Here is a 27680-nt window from a genome sequence, read left to right on the forward strand (position 1 = left end):
CTTGTAACAGATCACAAGCAAGCATCTTTCCATTCTCCAATTTCTCTAAGGGGAGCTTTATATTCTTTGCTTTCTATTATTCTAGACCAGGCCACTAGGTCTAGGGAAAATACTTCTATCAGCAGTCGTAAATTCCACATAACAAATTGGCGGCCATAATGGGGATCTATTCATTCCTTTAGTGGTGTCCTTGACATAGCCCTCGTTACACCTCTTGAACAAACCTCCAGTGCCTCCCTCAGTCTGAATTGACCCTAGGAAGACCTTTCATTGAGCTGCATTTTATTTTTTGTGTCAGAAATGTTGGAAATACTGAGAGGGGGGTGAATCAGTATTTCTTAGCAATCAACACTTTTTAATCTTTTTCAGAGCACTAGTTAATCTTCAATTATTATCACTGTTCTTCTTCAGATGATCATAAACAATAATCAGCAGTAGACAACACCATACAACAATGCAGAAAGATAAAACAAAGGATACAAAGATGTTTAGGTGGAAAACCCCCTCTGGGTCAAAAACACTGAACACTTCTTTCATAATTGTCTTCTCCCAATTAAAAGAAAATTGATTACATCAAGATTTCAGCCACAACTGCGGGAGGCATCAACCCCCTAATTCACAGGCCACAACCTGTAGGACGCTACTAAACCCTAATATCCTACTGCAACCAAAAGGACACCCCAACGCCCTATAGATCAAGCCACAACCTGATGAGTACCCCAACACTCTGTTTACCAGTTGCTGTCGGAAAGGATGCTTTGCTGCCCTGTTAGTTTATCAGCCACAACTGAATGGACGCCACAACGCCCTGTGCAAGCCACAACTTGCCCTAGCACCACCCTGCCACCCTAAAGTGTTCTCAGGCCACAACTTGAAGGTGACTCCAATCACCTGCTTTGACGAGCTAGAAGACCACGTTTCACAATTTTCAGACTAGACTATGCTCTGAATCAATACTAGAATGTTATAAAGAAAATACTTCTACTGCATATACCCTATCAAGTCTTGGTAGCCCTTAACCACTGTACAATATTGATCACTACATAATGCTGCTCAATTGATCACTGCACATCAAACCCTGACTATCAACGATCCCAAATCAACTGACAACTACACAAGCTAACCACTGCTCATCACTATATACACTGCAACCACTGACCACTGCATGTCACTACTCACATAGGCCACTACACATCACTACTGAACCACTGCACTGCACATGAATAGATGAGCGTTCATGAGCTCACAAAACTGACTACCAACATCACTGTCCCAAACTGCCTGTATTGCTGCATGTGAAGACTGATGATAGCTCAAACCAAGGTGCCTCAGGTCATCCCTGTGACCTTCTTGCAAAGCTCTCAAACTTGGCCCAAGGAGGGCTATCAGCATATGTCTTTTCACTTCTATTGTTGATCCCAAATTAAATACCGTTATTCATATCCCATGCCAATAAGTTGTACAACAAGGTTATTAACACTTGTCAAGAGTCATGTCTATGTGTCAAGTCAATTCACTGCAGGTATATAAGTCTTATGTCAAAATAGGTTCACTGTAGTCTATATGTCAGGTCTAATAGGTCAAGCTTGAATGTTGTATGTCATCAATTAATCAGTTCAAATCACTGCTAATTGTCTCATTAAATGAGGCCATAATATCACTATCAGGTTATAAGGTACATAGTCATATCATCAAGTCTTTATGTGAAAAGTTAAGTCGTGGAGAAGTCTATCACAGTGAAATCAATGTGCCAAATAAGGTCATTAACATTGTCAATAGAGCCATTGTACATTTAAAGGGACCCTTCTTGGGCTTTTGAATCATGTAAAAAGAATTATTTTTGAGTCAAAAATGAATTATGTCACCTCAACACCAAGTCAGCCTCAAGAAGATCAAGTCGGGCTCAAGAAAGGTGATTCGACCTCACTAGAAGCCTATATATTGAAGCAGTTCGATTCATTTGGAGGAAAATCACTCAAGTAAGTTCGATCTCCTAGAAGAAGCCGTGAAAAAGTGTGAAGTTGCAATGGAAGAAGGAGAATTGAAAGGTCAATTGTCTTGGGTTATCTCTCTCTCTCTCAAACGTGTGACTTTCTGGACTACAACATCAAGGTCGAAGTTTCGTTATGGCATCAAGAAGTTTTGTTACAGAATCAAGGTCGAAGTACGGCATCTAGGTCAAAGTACGACATCAAGGTCGAAGTGTTGCTTCAAGATCGAAGAGCTCAGTGCTTCAAGGTCAAAATTGTTGCATTAAGATTGAAGTTGCTAGGTCGAAGATACTACTGCATCAAAGTGTTGTTGCTACTGTTGCATCTAGGTCGAAGACAGCACTAGAAAGTGATCATCTGTTGAAAAAGGAAAGGGCTGATTTGGTTTGGAGGAAGTTTGTGTCTAAGTCAAGAGTCTTGGATTATCTCAAGAAAACTATTGAAGGAAGTGTTGACTGGGTTTTCCCCAAGACTAGGGTTTTTCCCTGGTTGTACGCCTACATCTGGTGCCTTGATCTTCGTGCTATTGTTTTGGTAATTGCTTGACGAACTAAGATAAAATAATAACATGAGAAATTTAATAAGAACATAAGAATCTCACAAGTAACTATCAAGTATAAGAAAATATTTCTACCTTTCCAATTTTCTAACATGGTATTAGAGCTAAGGTGAAGAAGAAAGAAAAAGGCGGATTGACGATCTATTGAAAGAGACCAAGGAATCTCAAGAAGTTGAACAAGGGATCATATAAGGAGACCTTTCAAGGAAAAAAGTTTACTACCTGCAAGGACAATGTCTAACTCCATAAAGGGAGAGATCAAATTAGAAGGAGCATCAAATTATAGGTCATGAAAAAAGAGGATAAATCTAATCCTCGAAAAGAATAAAGTTTTGGATCTAATCAAAGGAAAAGTAAAGAAGCCTACAGATGAATCAAGTGAAGCAAAGAAAGCAAAGTTTAGAGAAACAAAGATTTTGGCCATGAGCTTAATAGTGGATGGAATGCATATTGTCAAGGAGTCAGAATATCTTTAGTAATCAACAAGTAGAGTGAAGAAGAGAAAATCTCGTATCACTGTTCTGCTCATCAAAAGAAGAAAGGAACCTTCAAGAAGTCCAAAGGGTCAATGCTACAGTAGTCACAAGATGGGTCTCTATGAAAGGGATTGTCCTGAGAATCCAGGAAATAAAAGGAGGAACAAGGATCAAGCAAACTTTGTCGAAGAAGTTTCACCAAAGAAGAATAAGATGGAAGGATCTGAAGTCAAAGACCTATTTGTTAGGGACTCTATCCCTTACGTATCCCTCAAGTTTGAATTAAGAGGTAGCCCTCACCACTTTCCAAAGATAAGTATCTTACTCCTTGTATTATCTTTTATATTTGGCTTCCCTTACTGATCGAAGTTTGTTTATATTAAATACTAATCACATTTATATGTTCCTTGTTTAGGAAAAGGTTACTAAATACTCAACGATTATGAAAGAAGGCCTCACAAGAGAAAGCATTAGGATTACATGGTTTGTTAAGAAACAAAGGTATGCCTTAGACCATAAGCTTTGTTCTCTTCATGATAAAGATATATTCAATCTTTCTGATAATATGTTCTACATTACTAACATTGTTGTGTCTAGCACTCTTGAATCATAAAGATTCTTGATTGGGTGATTCATCATTAGATAAATCTACCCTCCTCACATCTTTCATTATTCTTGTGGAACCCTAAAAAGGTTCTCTATAAAACCCTAACTTAAGGGTATGTCGATGAATATGTATGAAACCCTAGCCTACTTAGGGTTAGTGATGAAGTCTAAAAAAATGTTTGATGCTTTGATGATGTCATGTTTGGGGTTTTTGTATGGTAATGACTTCATCCATGTGGTTGTTGGGTTTGGGAAATCTACATGTCCTTTGGTTCATCATGTTGAAATATGTACCTGCGTTCAGTCTTCATAAATGTATTCGAGTCACAATGAAATATATTTATCAAAAAAATGAAGAAAATATTTTTTTCATTATTATTATTATTATGACTTATTAAAGCATGGGTTTCATGCTTGGGTCATCTTGTTTTAGATCACAGTCATTAGAGTCATTTTCCATTGAAAGAGACCCTTCTTGGGCTTTTGAATGATGTGAAAAGAAATAATATTGAGTCAAATATGTTATTTGTCCCCTCCACACCAAGTCAGCCTCAAAGAGATCAAGTCGGCCTCAATAAGGACAATTCGACCTCACTGGAAGGCTATATATACAAGGCAATTCAAATTCATTTGGAGCAATTCACTCTCTCTCTCTCATAGTTCGATATCCAGAAGGAAGACACTGGAAAATGCGAAGTTGTAAAGGAGCAGGAAAGGGGCCAAAAAGGAGTACGAAATTTTGGAGGAAAGAAGACACCAAGATCTAAATTTTGGGCCATCTACCTCTCACTCATGCAGAGTATCTAGGGAGATCGAAGTTTTCCTTTGTCTAGTCGAAGTTACTACTGCTACTGCTACTACTAGTTGTTGGGTCGAAGTTGCTACTACAAGTTGATGCTACCAGGTCAAAGTTGCTATTGAAGGGTTAATCCGCAAGAAGGATTGAATGTTGACATGGTGTGGAGGAAGTCTTTGTCTAGGTCAACAATCTTGGATTCTCTTGAGAAACTATTGAAGGAAGAATTGTTGACTGTGTTTTCCCCTAGATAGGGGATTTTCCACTAGATAAAGGTTTTTCCTTGGGTAGCCGCCTACATTTGTTGTCCTTGTGTTATTGTTTTGGTAATTGCTTGATGAACTAAAAGATAAAAGAAGAACATAAAGATAAAAGAATCACAAACAATTATCTATATAAGAAAATCTTTGTGCCTTCCTGATTTTCTAACATGGTATCAAAGCTAAGGTGAAGAACGCAAAAGGTAGTTTTGAGAATCTACTGAGAGGAGTCTGAAGGATGGATCAAGGGATCATATAAGGAACTCTTATAAGAGAGGAAGCTCACTGTGTTCAAGGACAATGTCTAACACAATAAAGAGAGAACAAATTGGAAGGAGCATCAAATTACAGGGCATGGAAGAAGACAATTGACCTCATACTTGAAAAGAACAAGGTCTTCGATTTGGTCAAGGGAAAGGTGAAGAAACCTACCGAAGAATCCAGTGATGCGGATAAAGTGAAGTTTAGAGAGTCCAAAATATTGGCTATGACACTAATGGTAGAAAGCATAAAGGACAATCTTGTCTCATACATTTCCAATATAGACCATGCTCAAGAAACGTATGAAGCCTTATCAAAATTGTTCACTATCAAGCACATCAGTCAAGTAGCAAGTATGAAGAATGAATTAAGGACTACAAAAATGATGAAGGATGACACTGTGGCTTCCTTCTTTGTAAGGACATGTAGTATTAGAGATGAACTTCAAGCCATAGATGAAATTGTACTCGAAAAGGAGCTAGTAATTACTACATTATGGGATTGCCACCTACTTGGAGTTCTTTTGCTTTAGGTCTCAACAACTTAAAAGAAGCTCCTACCTTCGAGCAATTATGGAATGCTTGCAGCCAAAATGAAATGAGCATCTCATTAGCATCCAACAATGAAGAAGAAAAGGTTTCAAATGTGTACTCCGCTTCTCACAAGGAAACTTCAAGAAGTCAAAAGGGCTAAGAAGGAAGGTCGATATGTCCAAAATAGAATGCTACCGATGGGTCACTATAGAAGTGACTGTCCTGACGATTCGAAGAACAAGAAAAGAAACAGAGACCAAGCTAATGTTGTTGAAGAAGGATCTCCAAAGAAGAATAAACCCGAAGAACTGGATATAAGGGACTTACGCTACTAAGTCCTTTGATCTAAGCTTTAGTTATTTCATTTTTTATTTCCAGTATTTGTAGGTTTAACATATTTTGGAAAAACATTTTTTGATTTCTTCGTAAGGTTATAGGTATATCTAAAGCTTGGAGGGAGCCCTCACCAACTTCCAAAAGATAAGTATCTTCTACCTTTTCATCTTTAGTTTGCCTTACTTATTTAGCTTTGCTTACATTAAATACTAATCACATTTCTATTCATATTTTCCTTGTCTAGGAAAAAGCTTGTTGAATACTCAAGGAGTATGGAAGAAGGCCTCACAAGACAAAGCATTTAAATTACAAGGTTTGTTAAGAAACAAAGGTATGTCTTAAACTATAAGTTTTTGCTATTCATTCTTGATAAACTATTACCAACATTTTGTGTCTAGCTCTCTTGAATCATAAAGATTCTTGATTGGGTGATTCATCATTAGATAAATCTACCCTCCTTATATCTTTGATTACTCTTGTGGAACACTAGAAAGATTCTCTGTGAAAAACACAAAGTTAAGGGTAGGTCAATGATAATATATGCAACCCTAGCCTACTTAGGGTTATTATTGTTGAAGTCAATAGAAAATGTTTGATGCTTTGATGATGTCATGTTTGGGGTTTCGGTATGGTTATGAAAAACCTAACTTGTTAAGGTTGAATGGTGATGTCTAAAATCCCAAACCTTTGAAGTATTGATAAAGTAGGGTTTGTTATGTTTTGTATTAAAACCCTAGATGTATAAGCAAAAACCATTATAGGGTCCTATATATGAAATCCTAGGTATATATGTATTTGTCCTATCGAAACCCTAGTCTGATCAAGTTTGTTATATGTCTAATGTTAATATATTGATATTAGTGTCATTGGGTTTAACTAACACATGTTATGATATGCTTGTGCATGGCGATGAAGTCCTAGATATATGTGTTGACCTAATTGTTGACGGTCATGAATCCTAGGGTTTGGAACTAAGTCCTAGTCAAAGTTTGATTCTCTAGGATGATAGCATTTGTGAATTCTAGGATTTTGTAACTAAACCTTAGTAGAAGTCAAATTCTCTGCTATGTGATGACTAGTGTGATTATCTGAGACTTATGAAAGATTGTTGAAATTTGAATCTAAGTTGTGAATGGTTTTGATTGCTCATCTAGGATCTTGCACTAAATCCAAGTAGAGATCTAACATATGAGTTCTAAAGTTGTTAGACTATATTTGAATTGCTTCTAGGGTTTGCAATATTTTGTAGGGTATGTTATACCTCTGAAATAAATATTGAAGCCTTAGATATAATGAAGGTCGTTGACTTGATTGAGGTACTTTAAGTCTTGATAATGAGATCTAGGGGTTTTTATCAAAACCCTAGCATATAGTCGTACTATAAAAGTATATGTTTCTTGTTGTTTGTGAGCCTAAGTAAGTTTAGGTATTTGATGTATAAAGTCTAATGCTTCCATTATTGTATAATTCTGAAATAAGTTAACTTCATGCTTCTATAGATTTGGTTGTACTTGCTAACTAAGTTGTGCAGGTACATAATCTTCAAGATGCTGGAGATGTTCGTAAGTAACATTGATATGATAAGCATGATGAAGAAAGTTATAATGGTCATGATAACTCTAATAAGAAGGATGGAAGCCATGAAAGATTCTCTGAGGTCGTAGAAAAGAAATTTAACCCCCTAAGTTAAGAGGGAGCTTGAATGATAGGAATATCCCTAAGTTAAGAGGTAGTTTGGATGAAAGGAATCTTTGTAGTTAAGAGGGAGGGCATATTATAGTTATGATGGACACCTTGAAAGAAGAAAACTGGAGAATGCATTTGGAGGGCTTGTTGGGATAAATAAATGCAGGATTTGATTGAAGAGTATGTTGTTGCATGTGAAGTAGGAAAGGAAGATGTATGATTAAGGAACCTTCTGTCAAGATTCATTTGGAATTCCTACTATGATAAATGAGAATCAACATCTATTGTCTCAGAGACCGTGAAGGTTTGTGTTTAGCACTGAAAGTTTAGCACTGATTGGGGTCGTGTTTGAACAGGTAAATCTCTCAGATGTTTGATAACATGTTGGATACAAGAGAGACATTTGTTACCAATCCGTTTGATCAAGAAGGATTTGTCACCCATTTGCAATAATCAGGAGTGTTGAGGCTTTGTGTGTAAGACACATCTCCTAGCAGGACAGTTGGTCGGCACTTTGTGTTGATGTCTAGATCCCAAAGTAGGGAGGGCGGCATTGGTCATAGATACCTAACCTCAGATACGCACCTAGATCCCTGGGTTGATGGTTAGCAAGTAAGCTTGATGGTACCTACAGAGGCTGAAAGCTTTAGTCCATCTTAGTCCCACCTAGATAAATTGCCCTTGTCAGGAACCTAGTCCATGGCATCGTGAGTGTCTAAACTGTTGAAGGACCTTGGATAGATTTCCCTGGTCAAGAATCTAGTCCTTGGCACTGTGGTGCCTAAATTCTTCATGGTTCATGTGTTTTGAGATCTTCCTTGTAATTGTACTTATGAATACCTCCCTAGTTAAGAGGGAGTGTTGAAATATGTAACTAGGTTTGGTCTTCATAAAATGTATTTGGGTCACAATGAAATGTATTTATCAAAAGAATGACGAAAATATTTTTATTATTATTACTATTATGACTTATTGAAACATGGGTTTCATGCTTGGATCACCTTGTTTTAGGTCAAAGTCTCCATTAAGGACTTCTAGGATTTATTTTGAGTCATTAGAGTCATTGTCCATTAAAAGAGACCCTTCTTGGGCTTTTGAATCATGTAAAAAGAATTAATATTGAGTCAAATATATTATTTGTCCCCTCCACACCAAGTCGGTGTTGAGAAATCTAGGGCATACAAAGTTAAGGGATTTCTCTACTTGATAATTGCTTGTGATGTACTTTTACTTCTTAGCTTATATTTTTTTCTTTGTTAGCTTATTAATGTGTTCTTTCATCAAGACAATTACAAGTATGCACAATAAAAGACAAGTGACACATTATGTAGGCTTCTCAGCCAGGGCCAAAACCTTTCACCTCTTAAGAGAAAAACCTGATCAAAATTGTTCTTCTAGATCTTCAATTGATAAGTACCAAGACCATGACACAGACCCTTGACTCTAGTATCCTCCAAGAACCTTGTCACTAACCTTGATGCTCTGCCTCTTCCCTTCTTCACCTTTCTTCTTGATTTCTAATTGCTCCCCTCGACTCCTAGAGAAACTCGATCTCTATCCTTCACACTAGTTCTTCTCAACTTCCCCTAGAGAATCTCGGTCTCTAGGCTACTACTGGTTTCGTCCAGAGAAACTCGGTCTCTAGATATCTTATTTCGACCTCCCAGAAGAATCCTTCAATTACCCAAAAGAAACTTCACCTTCGATTACCCAAAAGAAACTTCGTTGCCCCAGAAAAAACTCCTTTTCGTTCATCAACAAGAAACCCTAACTTCGCATTACCCAGAAGAATCCTCTTTCTCCCTTCTTCACACTTTTGTTCTCCTCCTTCGCAATTCTTCTTCATCTCTTCTTCGCACTTCTTCTTGTCTAAATGCAAGTCAAGTTGCTTGCTCATAATGGAGGACAAGTGTGTCTATATATACACCTCACCACATGTCCTTTAGGCCAACATGATTGTTGGAGGTAGGTCGACTTCTTCTAGAGAGTTCATTGATCGTTGTAGGCCGACTTGAAGACAATACATGACAAGTTCTTGGAGGATAATTTACATAGGCAAGATTGACCTTTTACAAAGTCTAACATGACTTCATCACATGACAATTACTCTTAACATTTTATGACTAGATGAAAAATAAATCCTAAAGACTCTCAATGGGAGTCTTGACTCAAAAACAAAATCCCTTCATCATGAAACCCATGAAGCAAGTCAATAAGATAATTTTATTTTTCTTATTTACATCTCATTACATAAAAATCATATTTACATGTCATTATGAAGACCGAACCTAGTTACACTTTTCAACAGTCAGCCTGAAGAAGGACAATTCGACCACACTGGAAGGCTATATATAAAGGCAATTCGAATTCATTTGTACCAATTCACTCTCTCTCTCATAGCTCGATATCCACAAGGAAGAAGCTGGGAAATGCGAAGATGAAAAAGAGATGGAAAGCGGCCAAAAAGGAATGCACAATTTTGGAGGACGGAAGAAGACACCAAGATCGAAATTTTGGGCCCTCTACCTCTCACTAAGGAGCGGAGTGTCTAGGGAGATCAAAGTTTTCCTTTATCTAGTCAAAGTTGCTACTGCTACTGCTACTACAACTTGTTGTGTTGAAGCTGCTACTGCAAGTTGATGCTACTAGGTCCAAGTTGATGCTGCTAGGTCGAAGTTGCTATTGAAGGGTTATCATCTGCAAGAAGGATTGAAGGCTGACTTGGTGTGGAGGAAGTCCCTGTCTAGGTCAAGAGTCTTGGATTTTCTCGAGAAACTATAGAAGGAAGAATTGTTGACTGGGTTTTGCCCTAGTTGTCAGCCTACATTTGTTGTCCTTGTGCTATTGTTTTCCTAATTGCTTGATGAAATAAAAAGATAAAAGAAGAACATAAACATAAAAGAATCACAAGTAATTAGCTATATAAGAAAATCTTGTTGCCTTTCTAATTTTCTAACATGGTATCAAAGCTAAGGTGAAGAAGGAAAAAGGTAGTTTTGAGAATCTACTAAGTGGAGTCTAAAGGATTGATCAAGGGATCATATAACGAACTCTTATTAGAGAGGAAGCTCACTATCTTCAAGGACAATGTCGAACACAATAAAAAGTGAGAACAAATTGGAAGGAGCATCAAATTACAGGGCATGGAAGAAGAGAATTGACCTCATACTTGAAAAGAACAAGGTCTTCGATTTGGTCAAAGGAAAGGTGAAGAGACCTACCGAAGAATCCAGTGATGCAGATAAAGTGAAGTTTAGAGAGTCCAAAATATTGGCTACGACACTAATTGTAGAAAGCATAAAGGACAATCTTGTCCAATACATTTCCAATATAGACCATTCTCAAGAAATGTATGAAGCCTTATCAAAATTGTTCACTATTGAGAACATCGGTCAAGTAGCAAATCCGAAGAATGAATTAAGGACAACAAAAATGATGAAGCATGACACTGTGGCTTCCTCCTTTATAAGGATATCTAGAATTAGAGATGAACTTCAAGCCATAGATGAAATTGTACTGGAAAAGGAGCTAATATTTACTGCATTATCGGGATTGCCACCTACTTGGAGTTCTCACTTAGGAGGAGTATCTAGGGAGATCGAATTTGTCCTTTGTCTAGTCCAAGTTGCTACTGCTATTGTTGCTACCAGTGGTTGGGTCAAAGTTGACGTTGCTAGGTCGAAGTTGCTATTGATGGGTTATCATCGACAAGAAGGATTGAGGGTTGACTTGGTGTGGAATAAGTCTCTGTCAATGTCAAGTGTCTTGGATTATCTCGAGAAACTATTGAAGGAAGAATTGTTGACTGGGTTTTGCCCTGGTTGTCTGCCTACATTTGTTGTCCTTGTGCTATTGTTTTTCTAATTGCTTGATGAACTAAAAGATAAAAGAAAAACATAAACATAAAAGAATCACAAGTAATTAGCTATATAAGAAAATATGTATGCCTTTTTGATTTTCTAACATGGTATCAAAGCTACGGTGAAGAAGGAAAAAGGTAGTTTTGAGAATCTACTAAGAGGAGTCTAAAAGATTGATCAAGGGATCATATAATGAACTCGTATTATAGAGGAAGCTCACTATCTTCACAGACAATGTCTAACACAATAAAAAGTGAGAACAAATTGGAAGGAGCATCAAATTACAGGGCATGGAAGAAGAGAATTGACCTTATACTTGAAAAGAACAAGGTCTTCGATTTGGTCAAAGGAAAGGTGAAGAAACCTACCGAAAAATCCAGTGATGCAGATAAAGTGAAGTTTAGACAGTCCAAAATATTGGCTATGACACTAATGGTAGAAAGCATAAAGGACAATCTTGTCCCATATATTTCCAATATAGACCATGCTCAAGAAATATGAAGCCTTATCAAAATTGTTCACTATTTAGAACATCGGTCAAGTAGCAAGTCTGAAGAATGAATTAAGGACAACAAAAATAATGAAGCATGACACTATGGCTTCCTTCTTTGTAAGGATATCTAGAATTAGAGATGAACTTCAAGCCATAGATGAAATTGTACCAAAAAAGGAGCTAATACTTACTACATTATTGGGATTGCCACATACTTGGAGTACTCACTCAGGAGGAGTATCTAGGGAGATCGAATTTGTCCTTTGTCTAGTCGAAGTTGCTAATGCTACTATTGCTACCGATTGCTGGGTCGAAGTTGCTACTACAAGTTGATGCTGCTAGGTCGAAGTCACTATTGAAGGGTTATCATCTGCAAGAAGTATTGAGGGTTGACTTGGTGTGGAGAAAGTCTTTGTCTAGGTCAAGGGTCTTGGATTATCTCGAGAAACTATTGAAGGAAGAATTGTTGACTGTGTTTTCCCCTAGATAGGGGTTTTGCCCTGGCTGTCCACCTACATTCTATATATGAAAATATTTATGCCGTTCTGATTTTCTAACACATCACGCCATTTCAAAGCCTTCGTTTTCAGCTTTGGGCCAATGTTGCCAACTCCATTTAGTGTCGTCGATGTCTTCAAGAGAAGTCATTCAGTTTATATCTTGCTACGATACACTTAAGCCTTCATTCCATGTCTACCATTCCTTAACCATTTCTACATCAACATCATTATATCTCAAATTAGGATATCAGTGTCGTGTCATCGATGGAGGATACATCAGGGCCCTCCTACGACGGGTCGCTTCCTGTTGACATCAACGCATTATCCAGGAAGTTCCCTTAGAAACTCTTCTTTCAATACCTTCTGACTTGTATACATCAATGGCAAGTTTCCTCGATCTCGGCGACACGTTTTCATCATTAGCCTTCGACCGACAGATTCTGTGGTGCTCGACTTCAACTCATTCATTCACACCATACAAAATGTAGTATAGTACCTTGAGAGCCATTAACATCATCGATGGTTTCTCCCGCTTTTGTTAAAGGCTTACATTATTGTCCAGTAATTATATGGTGTCTACCATGTTTGACTCCAACTCATTTATTCGCATCATTAGACTCGTACATTGGGTGATCGAGTGAACGAGATGGAAGACACCGGATTTAGTTCCATCCATTCGGGTTGTGATTTCAGGGTTAATGGAAGATTACAAAGCATGATGGCTATGATCATACAGACAATCATCCAATCATGGATCCACACTTCATCACCAACGGACACGACTTTTGATCATTGTACATGTAATGTTAGCTTATGTGATGAGCATGGGTATGCCTCCCTCAACAAAGATATCATGATGAAAATGTGTTGTAACAGATGATGATCTCAACCATTTGTTCTTGATCCAAACTTGTCACAAGGTAAAGCAATTCAGTTATCAGCCACTACTTTTGACTTTGCACTTTAGGGGTCAATCTGTTATAGGTCATTTTGTTGAATATGGTCAATAGGATTACAAACCAGATCAATCAACATCCATGAACACCTTGCCATCATCCCTACACAAAGCCCTAAGCATGACTCTTCCAAATCCCTGAGTTTTTGGGTCTGACTGCTTCATTTCAATGCTTTTAAGGTCCAACATACCCTAGCCCTTTAGGGACCTATGTTCAACAACAGGTTGCCCAGTTCTGCACCAACGTTGATCAGCAACAAGTTGCCCAGTTCTGCACCAACGTTGATCAGCAACAGGCTATCCCTTGTTGGGGGTGTGTTGATTGTAGAAATTCTGGAAAAATAAAAAGAATCCCAAAGCTTCCTCTTCCAGAAGCTTCCAAGAGTTGTTACAACCATTTACTTTGGATAAGAACCTCAAATCCTATCTGACCTCTCAAGAGTGGATCTCAAGCCTAGATTGGTAAATGGATAAGAATTCCCAAATTGCCATACTCACTTATAAATCTACAACAATCTACAACATCAGGGTGTGCTGTTGGAGACTAATCATACCCTCATGCTTTTGCTTTGAACCTTAGAGAGTTATCATCTTCATGCATTAGGGTGACATTGACGAGTGCTTTGTGACACAGAAGCATAAGTCAACTTGGGGAGATCTCTACAAGATCAGCTCCCATTTTTAGTTGTAAACTCTCTCTTTCTCATATCAATAAAAACAGTATATTGTTTTGCTATATGTGTTATGTTATGCTTACATTTATATATTTCAATGCTATGTTGATCCATTGAATATTGTGATTGGATAATGCTACATAAATGTAATAGATCTTTGGCTTGTGTTGATTCTATGTGCAGGTTCTAATTATAGCAATCAGAGCTACGATTGGAGCTTACAAGCCAAGAGGAGAGAAGGGCCTGCAACGGATCATAAGTAAGCATCTTTCCATTCTCCAATTCCTCTAAGGGGAACTTTATATTCTTTGCTTTCTATTGTTCTACACCATGCCACTAGGTCTACGGAAGATACTTTGGTCAGCAATCGTAAATTCCACATAACAATAGGGTTTCAAATAAGTTACTACAAGAGGTCGAATCAACCCAAGTTAGTCACAAACTAAGGGTTTGCTTGAACCTAGTTTCACGGTCCACAAAAAGAGTTTCCACCATTCAGGTTTGTTACAAGAATAGGGTAGGTAAAAAGGCAGAAAGGGGCAATGTTTGCTACAGCAGTTTGAAGGACATATCTCTTAGAAATCAGTGGCAGAGAACGTGTGTTTTGAATACAACCTTAATTTGAACTCCTAAAGCAATCGAAGGGTTCATCATTGACCTTCAAGATTACTGTAATCAGAGGTATAACCTTGTTAATCAATGTCAAAAAAGGTCATCTTTAGGGTAGTACACTTGACGAAATCTTAAGCAAATGAGTGGTAGACAATAGACCTAATTAAGGTATGTATATAGCTTGGTTATGTACACCTGAGTTGAATGTTGGGATAAGAGTTGAATAGAACGCCTACAGATATATACAAGAAGGAATCCTGAAGCTTGAAGTGATAAGATAGTAAATAGCTTGCCAATCTGATAAAGTTTGTTGACTTGCACACCTTGTGATCTGAGTACATATAGTGATCAAGTTGCAATGGACAAAATAGGGTTGAGGTTGTTCATGTAGCATATGCTGCTAATTTGATTTTTGCAGTGCTGCTAAAAACACTTTGTGTATGAGCTTTGCGTTGAACACTTTGTATGCAAAACAAATAAACGCTTAGAGCATAAGTATTTCAAGGCACAACCAGACTTCTATTAAATTGATCAAGAGATTTACATGGGGAATATTAATGTGAGAACCTATAATACAACTCCAACAAATAACTCAATCAATGTGGCACTCCTATAGTCAGCAACTCGACCCTTCTATAATAATGAGTTTGGCCTCAACAAATAAGCTCATCTTTGGCAAATAATCTCATCCCTAGCAAATAAGATCTCTGACAAATAATCTCATCCCTAGCACATAAGATCTCCAGCAAATAATCTTGACCCCAACAAATAAGGATCTTCGGAAAATAATCTCGACCCTAGCAAATAATTTAGCCCCGGCAAATAAACTCAACCCAACAAATAAACTTAGCCCCAGTAGATAAATTCGAACCCAGCAAATAAATTGCGCTCCAACAAATAGACTCAACCCAACAAATAAAATCGGCCCTAGTGAATAAATTGGGATCCAACTAATAAACTCGACCCAACAAATAAACTTCGCCCCAATAGAAAAATTTGGCCTTTATAAAATATTAATTCGTCCCTCCAATCACCTCGATCTTAACCAATAACCTTCAGCTCTAGCAAATGTCTTCAACAATGATCCAATCTCCAACTCCAACAATAATAACTAATTCGTCCCAGTGAATGTTACTTGGGAGCGGGAGCGAAAGTGGGGAGCGAGAGCGACATTTTTAGAAGCTCCCAGTTTGGGAGCGAATCCCAGAGCGATTTTTTAAAAATATATATAGTTTTTAATTTTTGAAACATATATGTCAACAAAAACATGTAGAATGATGAATTAGATATAAAAAACATTAAAAAAAAAAAAAACATAAATTGGTCATTGAACCATATCACATCAATCAACTAGAAGTTATAATCTTCATTAACCATGTCCACAAGTTAGTAAAATACATATTACAACTGCAACATGTTGAGTCTCGTGAATCATGATTCATCAAATTCAATCTTAAAGTTTCAACTTCAAGCTTTCAAAATTGAAAATTCAATATATAACATTTATCATCATTGATCACCAAAGTTGTACTTGTAAGCTAAGTTTAACCATTACAAGAAATAATATCTTAGATATTTCTAAGTCCTAACTTCTAACTGTTAACATGAAATGAAATGTTATAAAATGAAACATGAATAATGAAATCAAATGAAACAACTTTAGTCTTTCACAAAGCATCATATTCATAATTCACAATCATTACCAATGAGTTATAATTGCCAACTTCAAACTTCAAATTTTCATTGTCACAGTCATATATTGTTTACAAAAAATATCATTATGATATGAAAGAGTCAAGAGTCAAGAGTCAAGGACTCAAGACTCAACAGTTATGAAAACTAATAGAAACTAGAAAAGACAAGTAAACTGTAAATATACATGTGGCCCTTGCCACGAGAGTCTCTAGGAGTATAAGTAGGTCGTGGTGGGTCTTCTAGGAGTCTCCCGCACAAACCGATGACCACATGCCCTCCACGTGAGGGTGTAGATGGAGGTGGTGACAGCAAAGGAACAAGACTCGGACCTTGAGCACTGCTACTAGATGGTGGAGGTGGAGATGGCATGGTTGCTGCAGCTGCATCTGCTTCATCTTCATCCCTTATAAGTTCCTCTTCCAGTTCTTCAAGACTATACGATCCTCCAAATTGTCATCCTCTAGGTGATTGTCCCAAATTTTATATGTGGGATACTCATAAGCCCGATCATAGTAATGACTCAACAACCTCAAGTTGTAGTGCACATAAACCAAGCTTTCTACTCGGTTTTCATTGAATCTGTTTCTTTTCACATTGTGTATGAAGCTGTAGGTGCTCCAACACCTCGCTACAGAAGAAGTATTCACAACCTGTGAAAGAACCTTTTTTGCCAATTTTGGCAAAAGTCCATGGCCACCATATGTTTCCCACCATGTGAGAGCATCAAATCTGTCTCTGTCTTCCATTGCATGGAAGGTACCAAACAAACCAGTGCCACTGAACTATTTGCCTATTTCAAGGCACACAGCTGCACATTCCTCCCTGTCAGGTATCAACTATTCTAATGCTTGCAAATATCCACTAGTTACCTCTACATCTAAATGGGGTTTGGTCCTAATCCCACCCCCTGGTGCAGGTTGGCCCAACCAAGATGTAGAGTAGTATTTTGGTGTAAGGATATATGCCACGCAATGTAGTGGAAGATTAAGTCTATTCCACCGTTCACACACACAATCATGAATCAGTTTGTACAAGTTGGGATCTTTGTTATGAGCAATATCTTTTATTTGCCCCAACATGGTATCCATCTACTCATACACCTTGCCAATCACTGGTTTGTCTGTATCTGCAAACCAAATCATGTGATAAATGGGCTTGGTGAAATCCAATACTTGCCTCACACTTGTCCAAAACTGACCATCAAGAGCGGCCTCCTCCACCAGTTCAAAACCTCGCCTGTCAGCTGCATTTGTAGCCCTTTCCTTTAATACCTGCCAATGTGGACTTCATACCATGCTAGCCAATGACTCTCTTACCTTCAAAAGGCGCCTGAAGGTGAGGTAATAGATACCAAATCTGGTCTTCACAATCTTCAACAACTCTATTCTCGAGTGACTGCAGAAAAGGCCATGGATATTGCTATGATTTGTAATAAATTTTATCATTTGTTTGCCTTTCTTGTACATATCACCAATCCATTTGTATTGTGCATTTTTGTTCTTGACAACATCATGCATCAGAAGCTTCAATGTGTGAACCAAACATCCAGACCAAAATATGTTGGGGTATTTATCATCAATAATTGCTCCCGCTAACTTACAATTAGGAGCATTATCAGTGGTGACTTGGATGACATTGTATGGCCCAATGCGGTCAATTGTTTCAAGTAATTCTTCCGCAATGTTGATGGCGGTCCTGAACTTGTCTGAGTAATCATGTGCAGTTAGAAAGATGGCACCACTAACAGACACAGCAAGAACACTTATCAATGGCTTGCCTTTTACATTTGTCCATCCATCAGATACAATGGACACCCCATGGTCAGTCCAAGAACTTGTAATTCTATTCAAAGAATGTGATATTTTTGCTTTTTCATGATCAAGTCCAACGGTTCTTGCCTTGTCATACCCAGGGCTCTTGTATCCTTTAGGAGCATCATTTATGGCAGAAACCATTTCGTGCCAATAAGGTGAGCGAAGAACATTGAATGGTATCCCACATCCATAGAGAAACCTGTAAACCTTTGAATCCACATCATTGCTACACCCCTCATCAAGGAAATCTGATATGGTTCTATGACTTAAAGCTGATGACCCTGTGCCTCCATATCCACTGCCTTGGGAGGACGCTGAAGGAGTTCTTTGTGCTTGTGATTGTGAGGTTGGTTCAAAGAAACCCCTTGATTTTTTTGATTTGTATTGGGCTTCCTCCTCTTCCCTTATGTATTTGGCTCTATCCGCTGCTAACACCGCTGGACAAGTTTTGATTCCTATTTCTTTGTCTCCATCCAATGGCCTTTTCCCACAGAGGTGTTTTCTGGCACGAGTGTATGAACCTGTGTAATCATTGCTGCAATGGGGGCAATGAAATTTAGTGGTTCCACCCCCCCTCCTTGTTTCAGGCCTGTTAACATATTTCCACGATGGGGTTTGGTCTTGTTTAGTTTTTTGAGAGTCATGTTCACCCTGCTCCAGCTCCTCCTCACCGGGGTTTTCATCAAATCCACTTTCTCCAGCTTCTTCATCCCCCTCTTCATTTTGGCCCCTCTGTTTCCTACCCTCCAGCACCATAATAACCATAAAAGGGATCAAGAAGAGGAAAATGCCAAGAAATATAGCCAGGGCCATGATGTTTGCTATTTGTAGGCTTTTGAATCTGCAAATTAATTTAATTTATTTAGATTAATTAATTTAATTTAGATTTATGATTTATGATTTTTTTACTAAATATAGTTAATAAACTAAATAAACAAAATTAAACCAACTAAATTACTACCTAACTAAATTAAACTAACTAAACTAACTAAATTAATAAGTTACGTACCTCTTTGCACGCTTGCTCCTTGCTCCTCGGTGCTTGCTCCTCACTTCTCCTCACTCCTTTGCTCTTGCTCTCCTTTGCTCTTGCTCTCATTCAAGTGATAATGAAATATTTTTGGCCCCATTGTGTTTTTAAAACATAATTTTTTTTTTAAATTTGATTTTTTTTTTTGGCGTCCACGATTTTTTTTCCGCCGGATCGCTCCCGGAGCGAAAATTTAAAGCTCGGGAGCGATCGCTCCCGAGCTGTAATTTTCGATCCGGGAGCGACGTTCCCGATTTTGGCAGGGAGCAGAAATTTTTTTATCGGGAGCGCGCTCCCGCCCAGAGCGCAGATGAGGAGCGGGAGCGAGGGGGGGGGCGAGCGCTCCCCACAACTCTGGACCAGTGAAGAAATGTCTCCCAAATAACCTGTAATTGAAACACAAATGGAAAACCTGTGTGATTTTCCTACAATACCAACTAGGGTGGCAATCATGTCCACCGAAATTGGTGAGTAGCAGCTAGGATGGCAACGATGTCCAATGAAACTAGTGTTAGTGTCTTGCCTGAAACCCTCAAGAGAAACTTGCCTAAGCTCCCAATCAATCAACAGGAAATAATTATAAACCAGAATGAATGAGAAATGGCCTACTCATCCTCTTTATAAGATTTTGCTAAATCTTCTCCCATCTTCTAGAAGTCTCATGTTATTATTTTATTAATAAGCCATTTAGTGCATTTTCCTCCTATTTTCCAAGTGACTTTTGCCCCCTTTTATTTCACCCTTAGATAAAACATTTTTTCTCCTTTTATTTAATAAGTGAATTTTTATTACTAATTAAAGTCACTTTTATCTCTAGAAAGTGCTTAAACTGCCACAATGATCACATCGACATCCCAAAGCCCCTTTTAATCATTTTGTCTTGTAGATCTTTTCATCCCCATTCCCACGAGCTATTACACTAAGGTAATTCTCCAAGTAATTATCCCAAAACAACACCTTAAGGATATTAATTAAAATACACCCATTAATAACATTGTTTCAACGAAATCGTCGAAATGCAATGGAACCAAGATCAAACTGTGCAAAATTGATCTTGATGATGAAAAATGGATAGCAATCCCAATCGGCCCTAACAAAACTCCTGAAACCCTTTTGGGCCCACCAATAATATAATCCTGCTCCTATGACCTAGTTGACATATGCTTTGGAAATCCCTCTTAATTTCACCACAAGGCATTCCAAAAAATGGAGACATTACATTGGAGTACCTGGATGGTACAGTGGGACATAGATTGAAGTGATGAAGTACAATTGCATGAATACATAGATTTAGATTGGGCAGTGAGTACGCAAGACAAAAAGAGTACATCAGGATGCTACTTTAGTGTAGGCTCCGCTATGATTTCTTGGATGAGCAAGAAGCAGACATATGTTGCACTCAGTAATGTAGAGGTCGAGTATATTGTATCTTGATTGGCGAGTTGTGAAGTAGTATCGCTTCAGAAACTAATTGCAGGATTGTTTGATCAAGTGTAGGTGTCAACCATGATGACAGGTCAAAGCATAATGCGATCTAGTACCGAGACATAGTACATAAGGAAGCAAAATGGCTCTAATATTATTCTACAGACAAGTAGGTTGCCAACAAAGCCTCTATTCCAAGGTAGAAGTTTGTATACTTTGAGGAAAAGCTTGGAGTGCCTCTCTCAACAAGAGGGAGTGTTTAAGTTGCAGCATCAAGGACAGTCACTCTCCTTGGGTCATGTATATTGACCAAGATTAGGGAGAATGGTCTAGAAAGCGATAGTCATTCTCCCCAGATCAAGCACGTTGACCAGAATTAGGAAGAATGGACTAGTAGAGCATAGTCATTCTTCTTGGATCAAGTATGTTGACCAAGATTGGGAAGAATGGCCCTAGAGGCCTAGAATTACTCAACCATAGAGTTGAGTGGGTGCCTTTCAGCATCAAGCTCAAAATCACTCTACAAATAGTTTGAGTGCGCACATTTAGCGTCAGGTCTCGAATTACTCATGTGGAGTGAGGCCTTTCGGATAGGGACAAGGATTACTTAGATGGATTGCATCTATCCCTAGGGTTTCACCATGGGTCAAAAATGTTGACCAGGATGAAGATGAACCAAGACTAGTGTGTATACCATGGGTCAAAGGCACTGACCAAAATTATGGCGAATAGTTGATGCCAATAATACACCACGGATCAAAGATGTTCATCAGAATTATGGTGATCAGTTGATGTCATGTTGGAATTTCTAAGTCTACCTGTTAGAAAACCTTCATGTACTTTACTGATTTATTTCTACCTACTTGTTCTGTTAATTAACAAGTTATTTACCATGTAAATAATGGAAATAAATACAAGTACATGCTCAACACATTACAAATCATCAACTGAAGGCAACAAAAACAAGCACACAAGTGACACCATTGTTTTTGGACCAATGTCCCTGAAGAAACCCAATGCGGGAAAACTGATGCAGCTATCTAAGGGTTTGATTTATTAAGCAGTTTCAGAATATAATCTAGGTGCCAAATCCAGCTCACCAAACAAAGAAAAAATTCAACAGTAGTACCTCTCTACTCGAAAGCAGATATTCTGACTGAAACCCTAGATAAACACTCCAACAGCTCCACAGCTCCAATCTGCCCCACGAAACCCCAGCGTCAACCTCTAGGGAATGCATCAGCTCTCTCTAGCCAAGCGTTAGCTCAGTGTCACTCTGGCTTGGTTTGTGTCAGCCTCTCGAGGCATTGCATCAGTCCTCTGGCCCTCTGCGTCACTCACGCTGGCCCTTTGAGGCACTGCGTAGCTCCTAGCTGGCTCTGTGTGAGCCTTGGATAGCTTTGCGTGAACCCCTGGCTAGTTTTATGTCCCTCTCTCTGGCTATTGCACTAATCCTCTCGGTGTTATCTTTGCCCCTCTGCTTTTGTATCCAATGCCCCTCAGCTGCAACTCTAGATCACTCTCTCAACTTTCTCAGCAAACCCAACCCCAAAAAGTCGAAATCTTGATCTCTTGGTGGATTCTCCAAGTGACCCTCAAGCCTTCTCTTATACTTTTCTCGTTAACAAATCAACGGCCGAGATTAAGTCCCTAATCAACGGCTAAGATTATATCTGGCTTGATCCATGACTTTTGGACCATTCTAACACAGTTTTATATTAATTCAAATTAATATTTTATTTTCCCTAAGTTTAGACTTGGGACTCCATTAAAAATATTAATTATTTTAATATCTCCCAAACTATTTAGAATTTGCCCAAACCCTTTATGGGTATTGGATATCTCATGTGCCTTAGCCTCTCCACCAATTTTCGTGACTAGAGCACATTCTATGCTACCCCAAATCAACATGTTGTTGATTTTTCACAGGTCAAAGTAGCTGACCAAGATAATGGTATTCAGATGATGTTGACGCTGATAATAAATAGTGAGGTTGTCTTAACCTTTTCTTAGAGAAATTGTTCACCAAGAGAACATATGGATGGTCATTATGAATACCTCCCTCGCTAAGAGGGAGTGTTGAATTTTTGTATCTATGGTCAATCTTCATAATTGAGATTTTAGCCCTCCAAATATATGTAAGACATGTTCTTCATGTCAACTTCAAAAACAGGGAATTTTGAATTGTCAAATATTGAACTTTTGCCTCCAAATGTAAGGAAGACTTCAAGTCAGCCCCAATGAAGGGTCACACCAATTCAGCATCCTAGGACACTATATATGCCATTCGACTTCCTCCTCTTGGCCAATTCGGATCACACACACAACAAGCATCTTTTGCTCATCCATGAAAAGGAGACAAGGAAAAAGGAAGGTTGAAGTTGACGAGAAGATTCAAGAAGACCGATCTCTCTCTCTCTCTCTCTATTTGACCTCACACGTGTGACCGATAGGTCGAGATTTTTTTGGGCATCTTCACTGGGAACAGTCCGAGTTTTTTAGTGGAAGGAGAAGGTCTGAATTTTACCCTGTATGATTGGCCTTGACTAATTCTTTAGGTAGCATCTTATCTCATCTTGTGGGAAGATTGACCAAGTATGACTCAAAAATATTGTTGGTCAGTTTGATCTTGTTTTGACTAGAAGAATTGGATGTATTTCTTGATGACCTGAATAATTTCTCTTAGAAAAAGGTTGTTGGGTTTTTCCCCCAAGTGGGTTTTTTCTAGGGTAGAAATTCCTGTGTCTCTTGTTTGGCTGTCTCTTTATGATCCTACTAGCATTTGTTTCTATTGTCAATATCTTATGTGTAATTGCTTTATGATGAAAGTGAATAAAAGGAATATTGACTTAAGAAATCATCAGAAGAAATTATCAAACTAGAAGATCCTTGAAAACTCTACAGGATTATGGAGTGATTCCTTCTATAAAGAGTATTTTATGGGGCTACCCTAACTCAAGGGTTTTTCTCTCTATATTCTCGCGTTGTTCAAGGTAATTGTCTTCAATATCTTTGATGTTTAAGGGTTTATATTGGAAATTCTCCTGCAAGATTCTCTCTTATATCTTTGAACTTTTACTACACAAGAACTAGTGTCAACAAATCAAATAGAAGTTTTCAAATCTAATATGTAGCAGTAATTCCAACATCATCACCTCAAGAAAATCTGGCAATTGATCCAAAATTGGCTTTTCAAGACTTCAATGGTATTTTGTGATAGCCAAATTTGACACACGAATATAATATCCAAAATACTTGAAATACAAAGTTTCCATATATATATATAGTGTGAGAGAGAGAGTAAATAATATGATATTACAAATAAAAGCCTCATACATATAGCTAGGCAAGAGTGCCTTCATTAAGAATCATGTCTTTTTAGTTGGGACATATCCCTTCATTAATTATAAGTTATTATTTAACTATAAGTTATTGTTATTTATATTACTTTATATGTATGTTCATAACATTGCATTCCCCTTTAGAAATGCTCCGCCATCAAAGCATATGGGTGAAAAAGCATTACGTCTTTTACTTTCACTTGAAATATCTTCACTTGATTCTTTGCTTTTCTTACATTGTCATGGTTGATGATATGAGACAACACGAATTTATAAGCATTAAGCAACATTGTCAAACTGTAAGATGATTTGACCATCCTAATTCGATCCTTTTCAGAACATTCTGATTACAAGATTTGCAATATGAATTGTTATTATGTGATTTAATGATACTGGTATCAATATTTTTTTAAACATAGGTTGATTATTCTTGTCAGAATGATGTTGTTACACAGACTAATTAAGATATTTGCCCTTAGATTTGGATGTCGACAAGAAGTTCTTGAGATATGATTCTCCCTTATCATGCTTGTAATGTTTTCTTGGTTTATTTCAGGTATACGATTTTCTAAACACACTGATGATGCTTGGTTGGTTGTTGGACCTTCATGTGCAATTTTCATCTTTGTATGGCAAGTAGCAACATCCAAGTATGTTTCACTTCAATTGGATTGGCATCTTTCTAAGTCATGATATTAAACAAATATGTATTAGTTCATTGTTACAGAAAAATCTAGCAGGCTAGTGCAAAGCCTCACTAGGCGCTGTAAGTCTAGGGAAACAATGAGATCAACCACCACTGTCAACTTAGTGGCTTCTACCCTTGCTATTTTGTGGTTGAATTTTATCCTGACATGGAAGGCTTCCCCAACAAGACCCTGAGGTTAAACAACTCAAGGATTCCCAAGCCAAGTAACCTCTAAGGAACTTAATTTAGAAATCCAAGAAAAGATATTCAATAAAAAAAGGCTATGGGTGAAGATGAGATGGTGAGTTTAAGGAAACTACTCGCTAAGCCTATGAGCTATGATAAGTCCTATAGATGTTCAAGACAGTTCCCCACATGCCACCATCAAATAAAGGATTGTTGTTATAAAATAGGGCTTGAGATAGAAACAATTTATAGCATGCAAGATTTATGACACCAATATTGAACTATCCATAAAGATGTCTATCAGTGAAATGTCAAGGGCTATTTAATATGGTAAACAAGAGAAAGGTTAACACAAATATTTTAATTAACAAAAGTGCACAAAACAGCTAGGAAACCCTAGACATCAGTCCTAAAATCATGGCTGAAAATTGTATGAAATTATAAATTTTCTTTTTTAAAATTACTGGATGCGAACCCTCATTCTAGGACGATAACATATAGGGTAATTTAAGCTATTAAATGCTGATTTTACCAAACCCTTGTGCAAGTTTACGTTAAACCAAGATAAGAAGATAAATTTGTTAAGATCGGCACACATATACTAGTGCTTTCCATCAATTGACTATAATGAAGGGTTGAAATATAAACTTCTAAAAACTTAAAATAACACCCATAAAGTAGATGGCAGAGAACACTCATAGCACTATAAAATTGATTACCCACTTTTAAATATTCACCACCTGTAACATAATTAAGTGCAACACCCACTAGATCCATAGCTGAATACACAGCCTGTTGCAGCCACTCAATTTCTCTTGGATGAAGCATTCGGTTAAGATATAATTCCTGGGAAAAGGCAAAAAAGAACAGATGGTCAACTGCTTCAAGTTGACTGCCATTTTCCAAACATAACAATAACAGAAGACAATGATGGAACATGTGCACCTTATTTGTTAAAAATGTATCACCCTCTGCACCAAAGGAACAGTTCAACAAAAACTCCAACAACAATATATTAGAATGTAAATATCCTAACCTCCAGGGACTCTGCTCTTATGCATAAAACCTGAAGAAGCACATCATGTATCGTGTTATCATATAGCAATGTCTCCATTAGAATATGTCTCAGTTGTACTGAATGTTGATCCATTTTACACATAACACCTGTGCGCATAAGTTCAAAGATCTGCAAACAAAAAATACAACTATTTTTAAAACACGATGACAACCAAAATTTCATGAAGCAGAACATCCACAAGGCCAACTTTTTTTTCACTTCTTAATCAATGATATAAGTCATTACAAACTTCATATCAAACTGTATCAGTGAATTACTGCCCATCTGTTATTTATACTATATTTTCAAGTGAACACCAGAAATGCTTCATCAAGAAGCCACATCATTTAGTAAATCTCTCCAATAGAGACCCCAACAAAAAGAACTTCTTTATTTATGAAGAGATGCCTTGCTTTAACAGGGCCTTATTTGGTCCTATATGTCAAGATATAATGTTGTAAGTCATTCTTTCTTGTTGCTGCTAGTATGAAGATAACTGCAGTAAAAAATTAATGCATTATTTTGTCGTTATCAGCTTTACTAAGTATTGGACTATGCGAATTAGGTGAAAATAATTATTACAGAAGGGCTCTCTATTAGCCTAAAAAATATAAATAATCCTGCCAAGTATTTCAGAATATCATCGAATCCAAACCTATATCCTCAGCTACAACAATCTATCCCCATTGCCCTAGCATTCAATCAGTGGTAATTGTCCAACCCATTTATCTTATTTGATTAAATTTTTCCAACTGATTTCCCTTCATGGTTCAGTCTTCGGTACCATCAAAAGCCACATAAGTGGTATCAGAAACAAGTTTGGCTCAACAAAATTCCTGGATTTTTCTTGATGGCATAATTATTCTCTTGAGAAACTGTTGTTTTCAGTGATGAATCTGCTATTGTTGAGAATTTGCCACTACTTACTACTTTTTCTATTATTCTACCGATGGCCCACTTGAAATGACACATGAGATTGTGCAACAAAGAACAAGTTGTAGAATGTACCCAGTTTTCAATCTAATCATGGACTTGCACATTACGGCATTGACAGTGAGTGTTTTGCAGATGTACTGTCATAATGGAAAACAGAACAAATCCAGAAGTCAAAAGCTGCAATGTGGGCACACGTCTGAAGCTTTAACTGCAGTTGACGTCAAAGAAATCATCAATGAACAGAGACAGAAGAGAACGCCAGCAAGCTCACAAAAATTCATGAACAGAATGCAGATGATGTTCCTACACACCAGCTATTCCTTTGATGATACACATGTTCCACAAGCAGAATGAAACACAATCCCCAACTGCAGCTCGCCCTATCACATGGACCTCCAGCACTGACAATTGTAGGCATGAATAACCCACAGCAAATATAACGGGAGCACCCCTGCTGAGAACAAGAGACACTAACAACATTTGAATGCTTTTTAAGGTTTTCTAAGCTCCAGCAGAATTCTATTGCTTTCAATTTTTTCTTCAAATCCATATAAGATCCATCATAGGCTCTATGCCTTGAGGATATGCACGGCGACTTTACTAAATGTTGTAAGTTAAATAAATGTCACATGGTTCAGGTTCAAATTTAGATTAGGCAACGATGAAGTTCTGTTTCAATTATGACATTTGAATGAGGTTCATCACCATTCATAATTTCACAATAGAAATTATATTCTATAATATTAATATCATATATATACTCATATATTTCATATATAATAAATAGCAGTTTAATATATAAAAATATACTATATTAAATGAAATATACTCAACAATCTAATAGATATTATAATATATAAAAATAAGCTTTATAATAATACATAGCACTATGATAATAATAACCAGTGAT

General features: G+C 37.5%; 1 protein-coding gene across 5 annotated transcripts in view; it reads right to left on the minus strand.

The window, feature by feature from the left end:
• The window catches only part of LOC149180358 (nucleoporin (DUF3414)), a 426459-nt gene that overhangs the window by 137297 nt on the left and 261482 nt on the right, over positions 1-27680 (minus strand). For all 5 annotated transcript variants that reach the window (XM_089416071.1, XM_089416072.1, XM_089416070.1 and 2 more), the window contains 2 exons: positions 25814-25963; positions 25501-25623 (listed from right to left, as the gene is read on the minus strand). In XM_089416071.1, coding sequence (XP_089272197.1) covers positions 25501-25623; positions 25814-25963 — 273 coding nt within the window. The remainder of the gene's footprint in view (positions 1-25500; positions 25624-25813; positions 25964-27680) is intronic.

Source organism: Pinus tabuliformis, chromosome 3_2, assembly GCF_031772625.1.
Source record: "Pinus tabuliformis cultivar Carrire ecotype Pingquan chromosome 3_2, CPIR1, whole genome shotgun sequence".
NCBI classification, from domain to species: Eukaryota; Viridiplantae; Streptophyta; class Pinopsida; order Pinales; family Pinaceae; genus Pinus; species Pinus tabuliformis.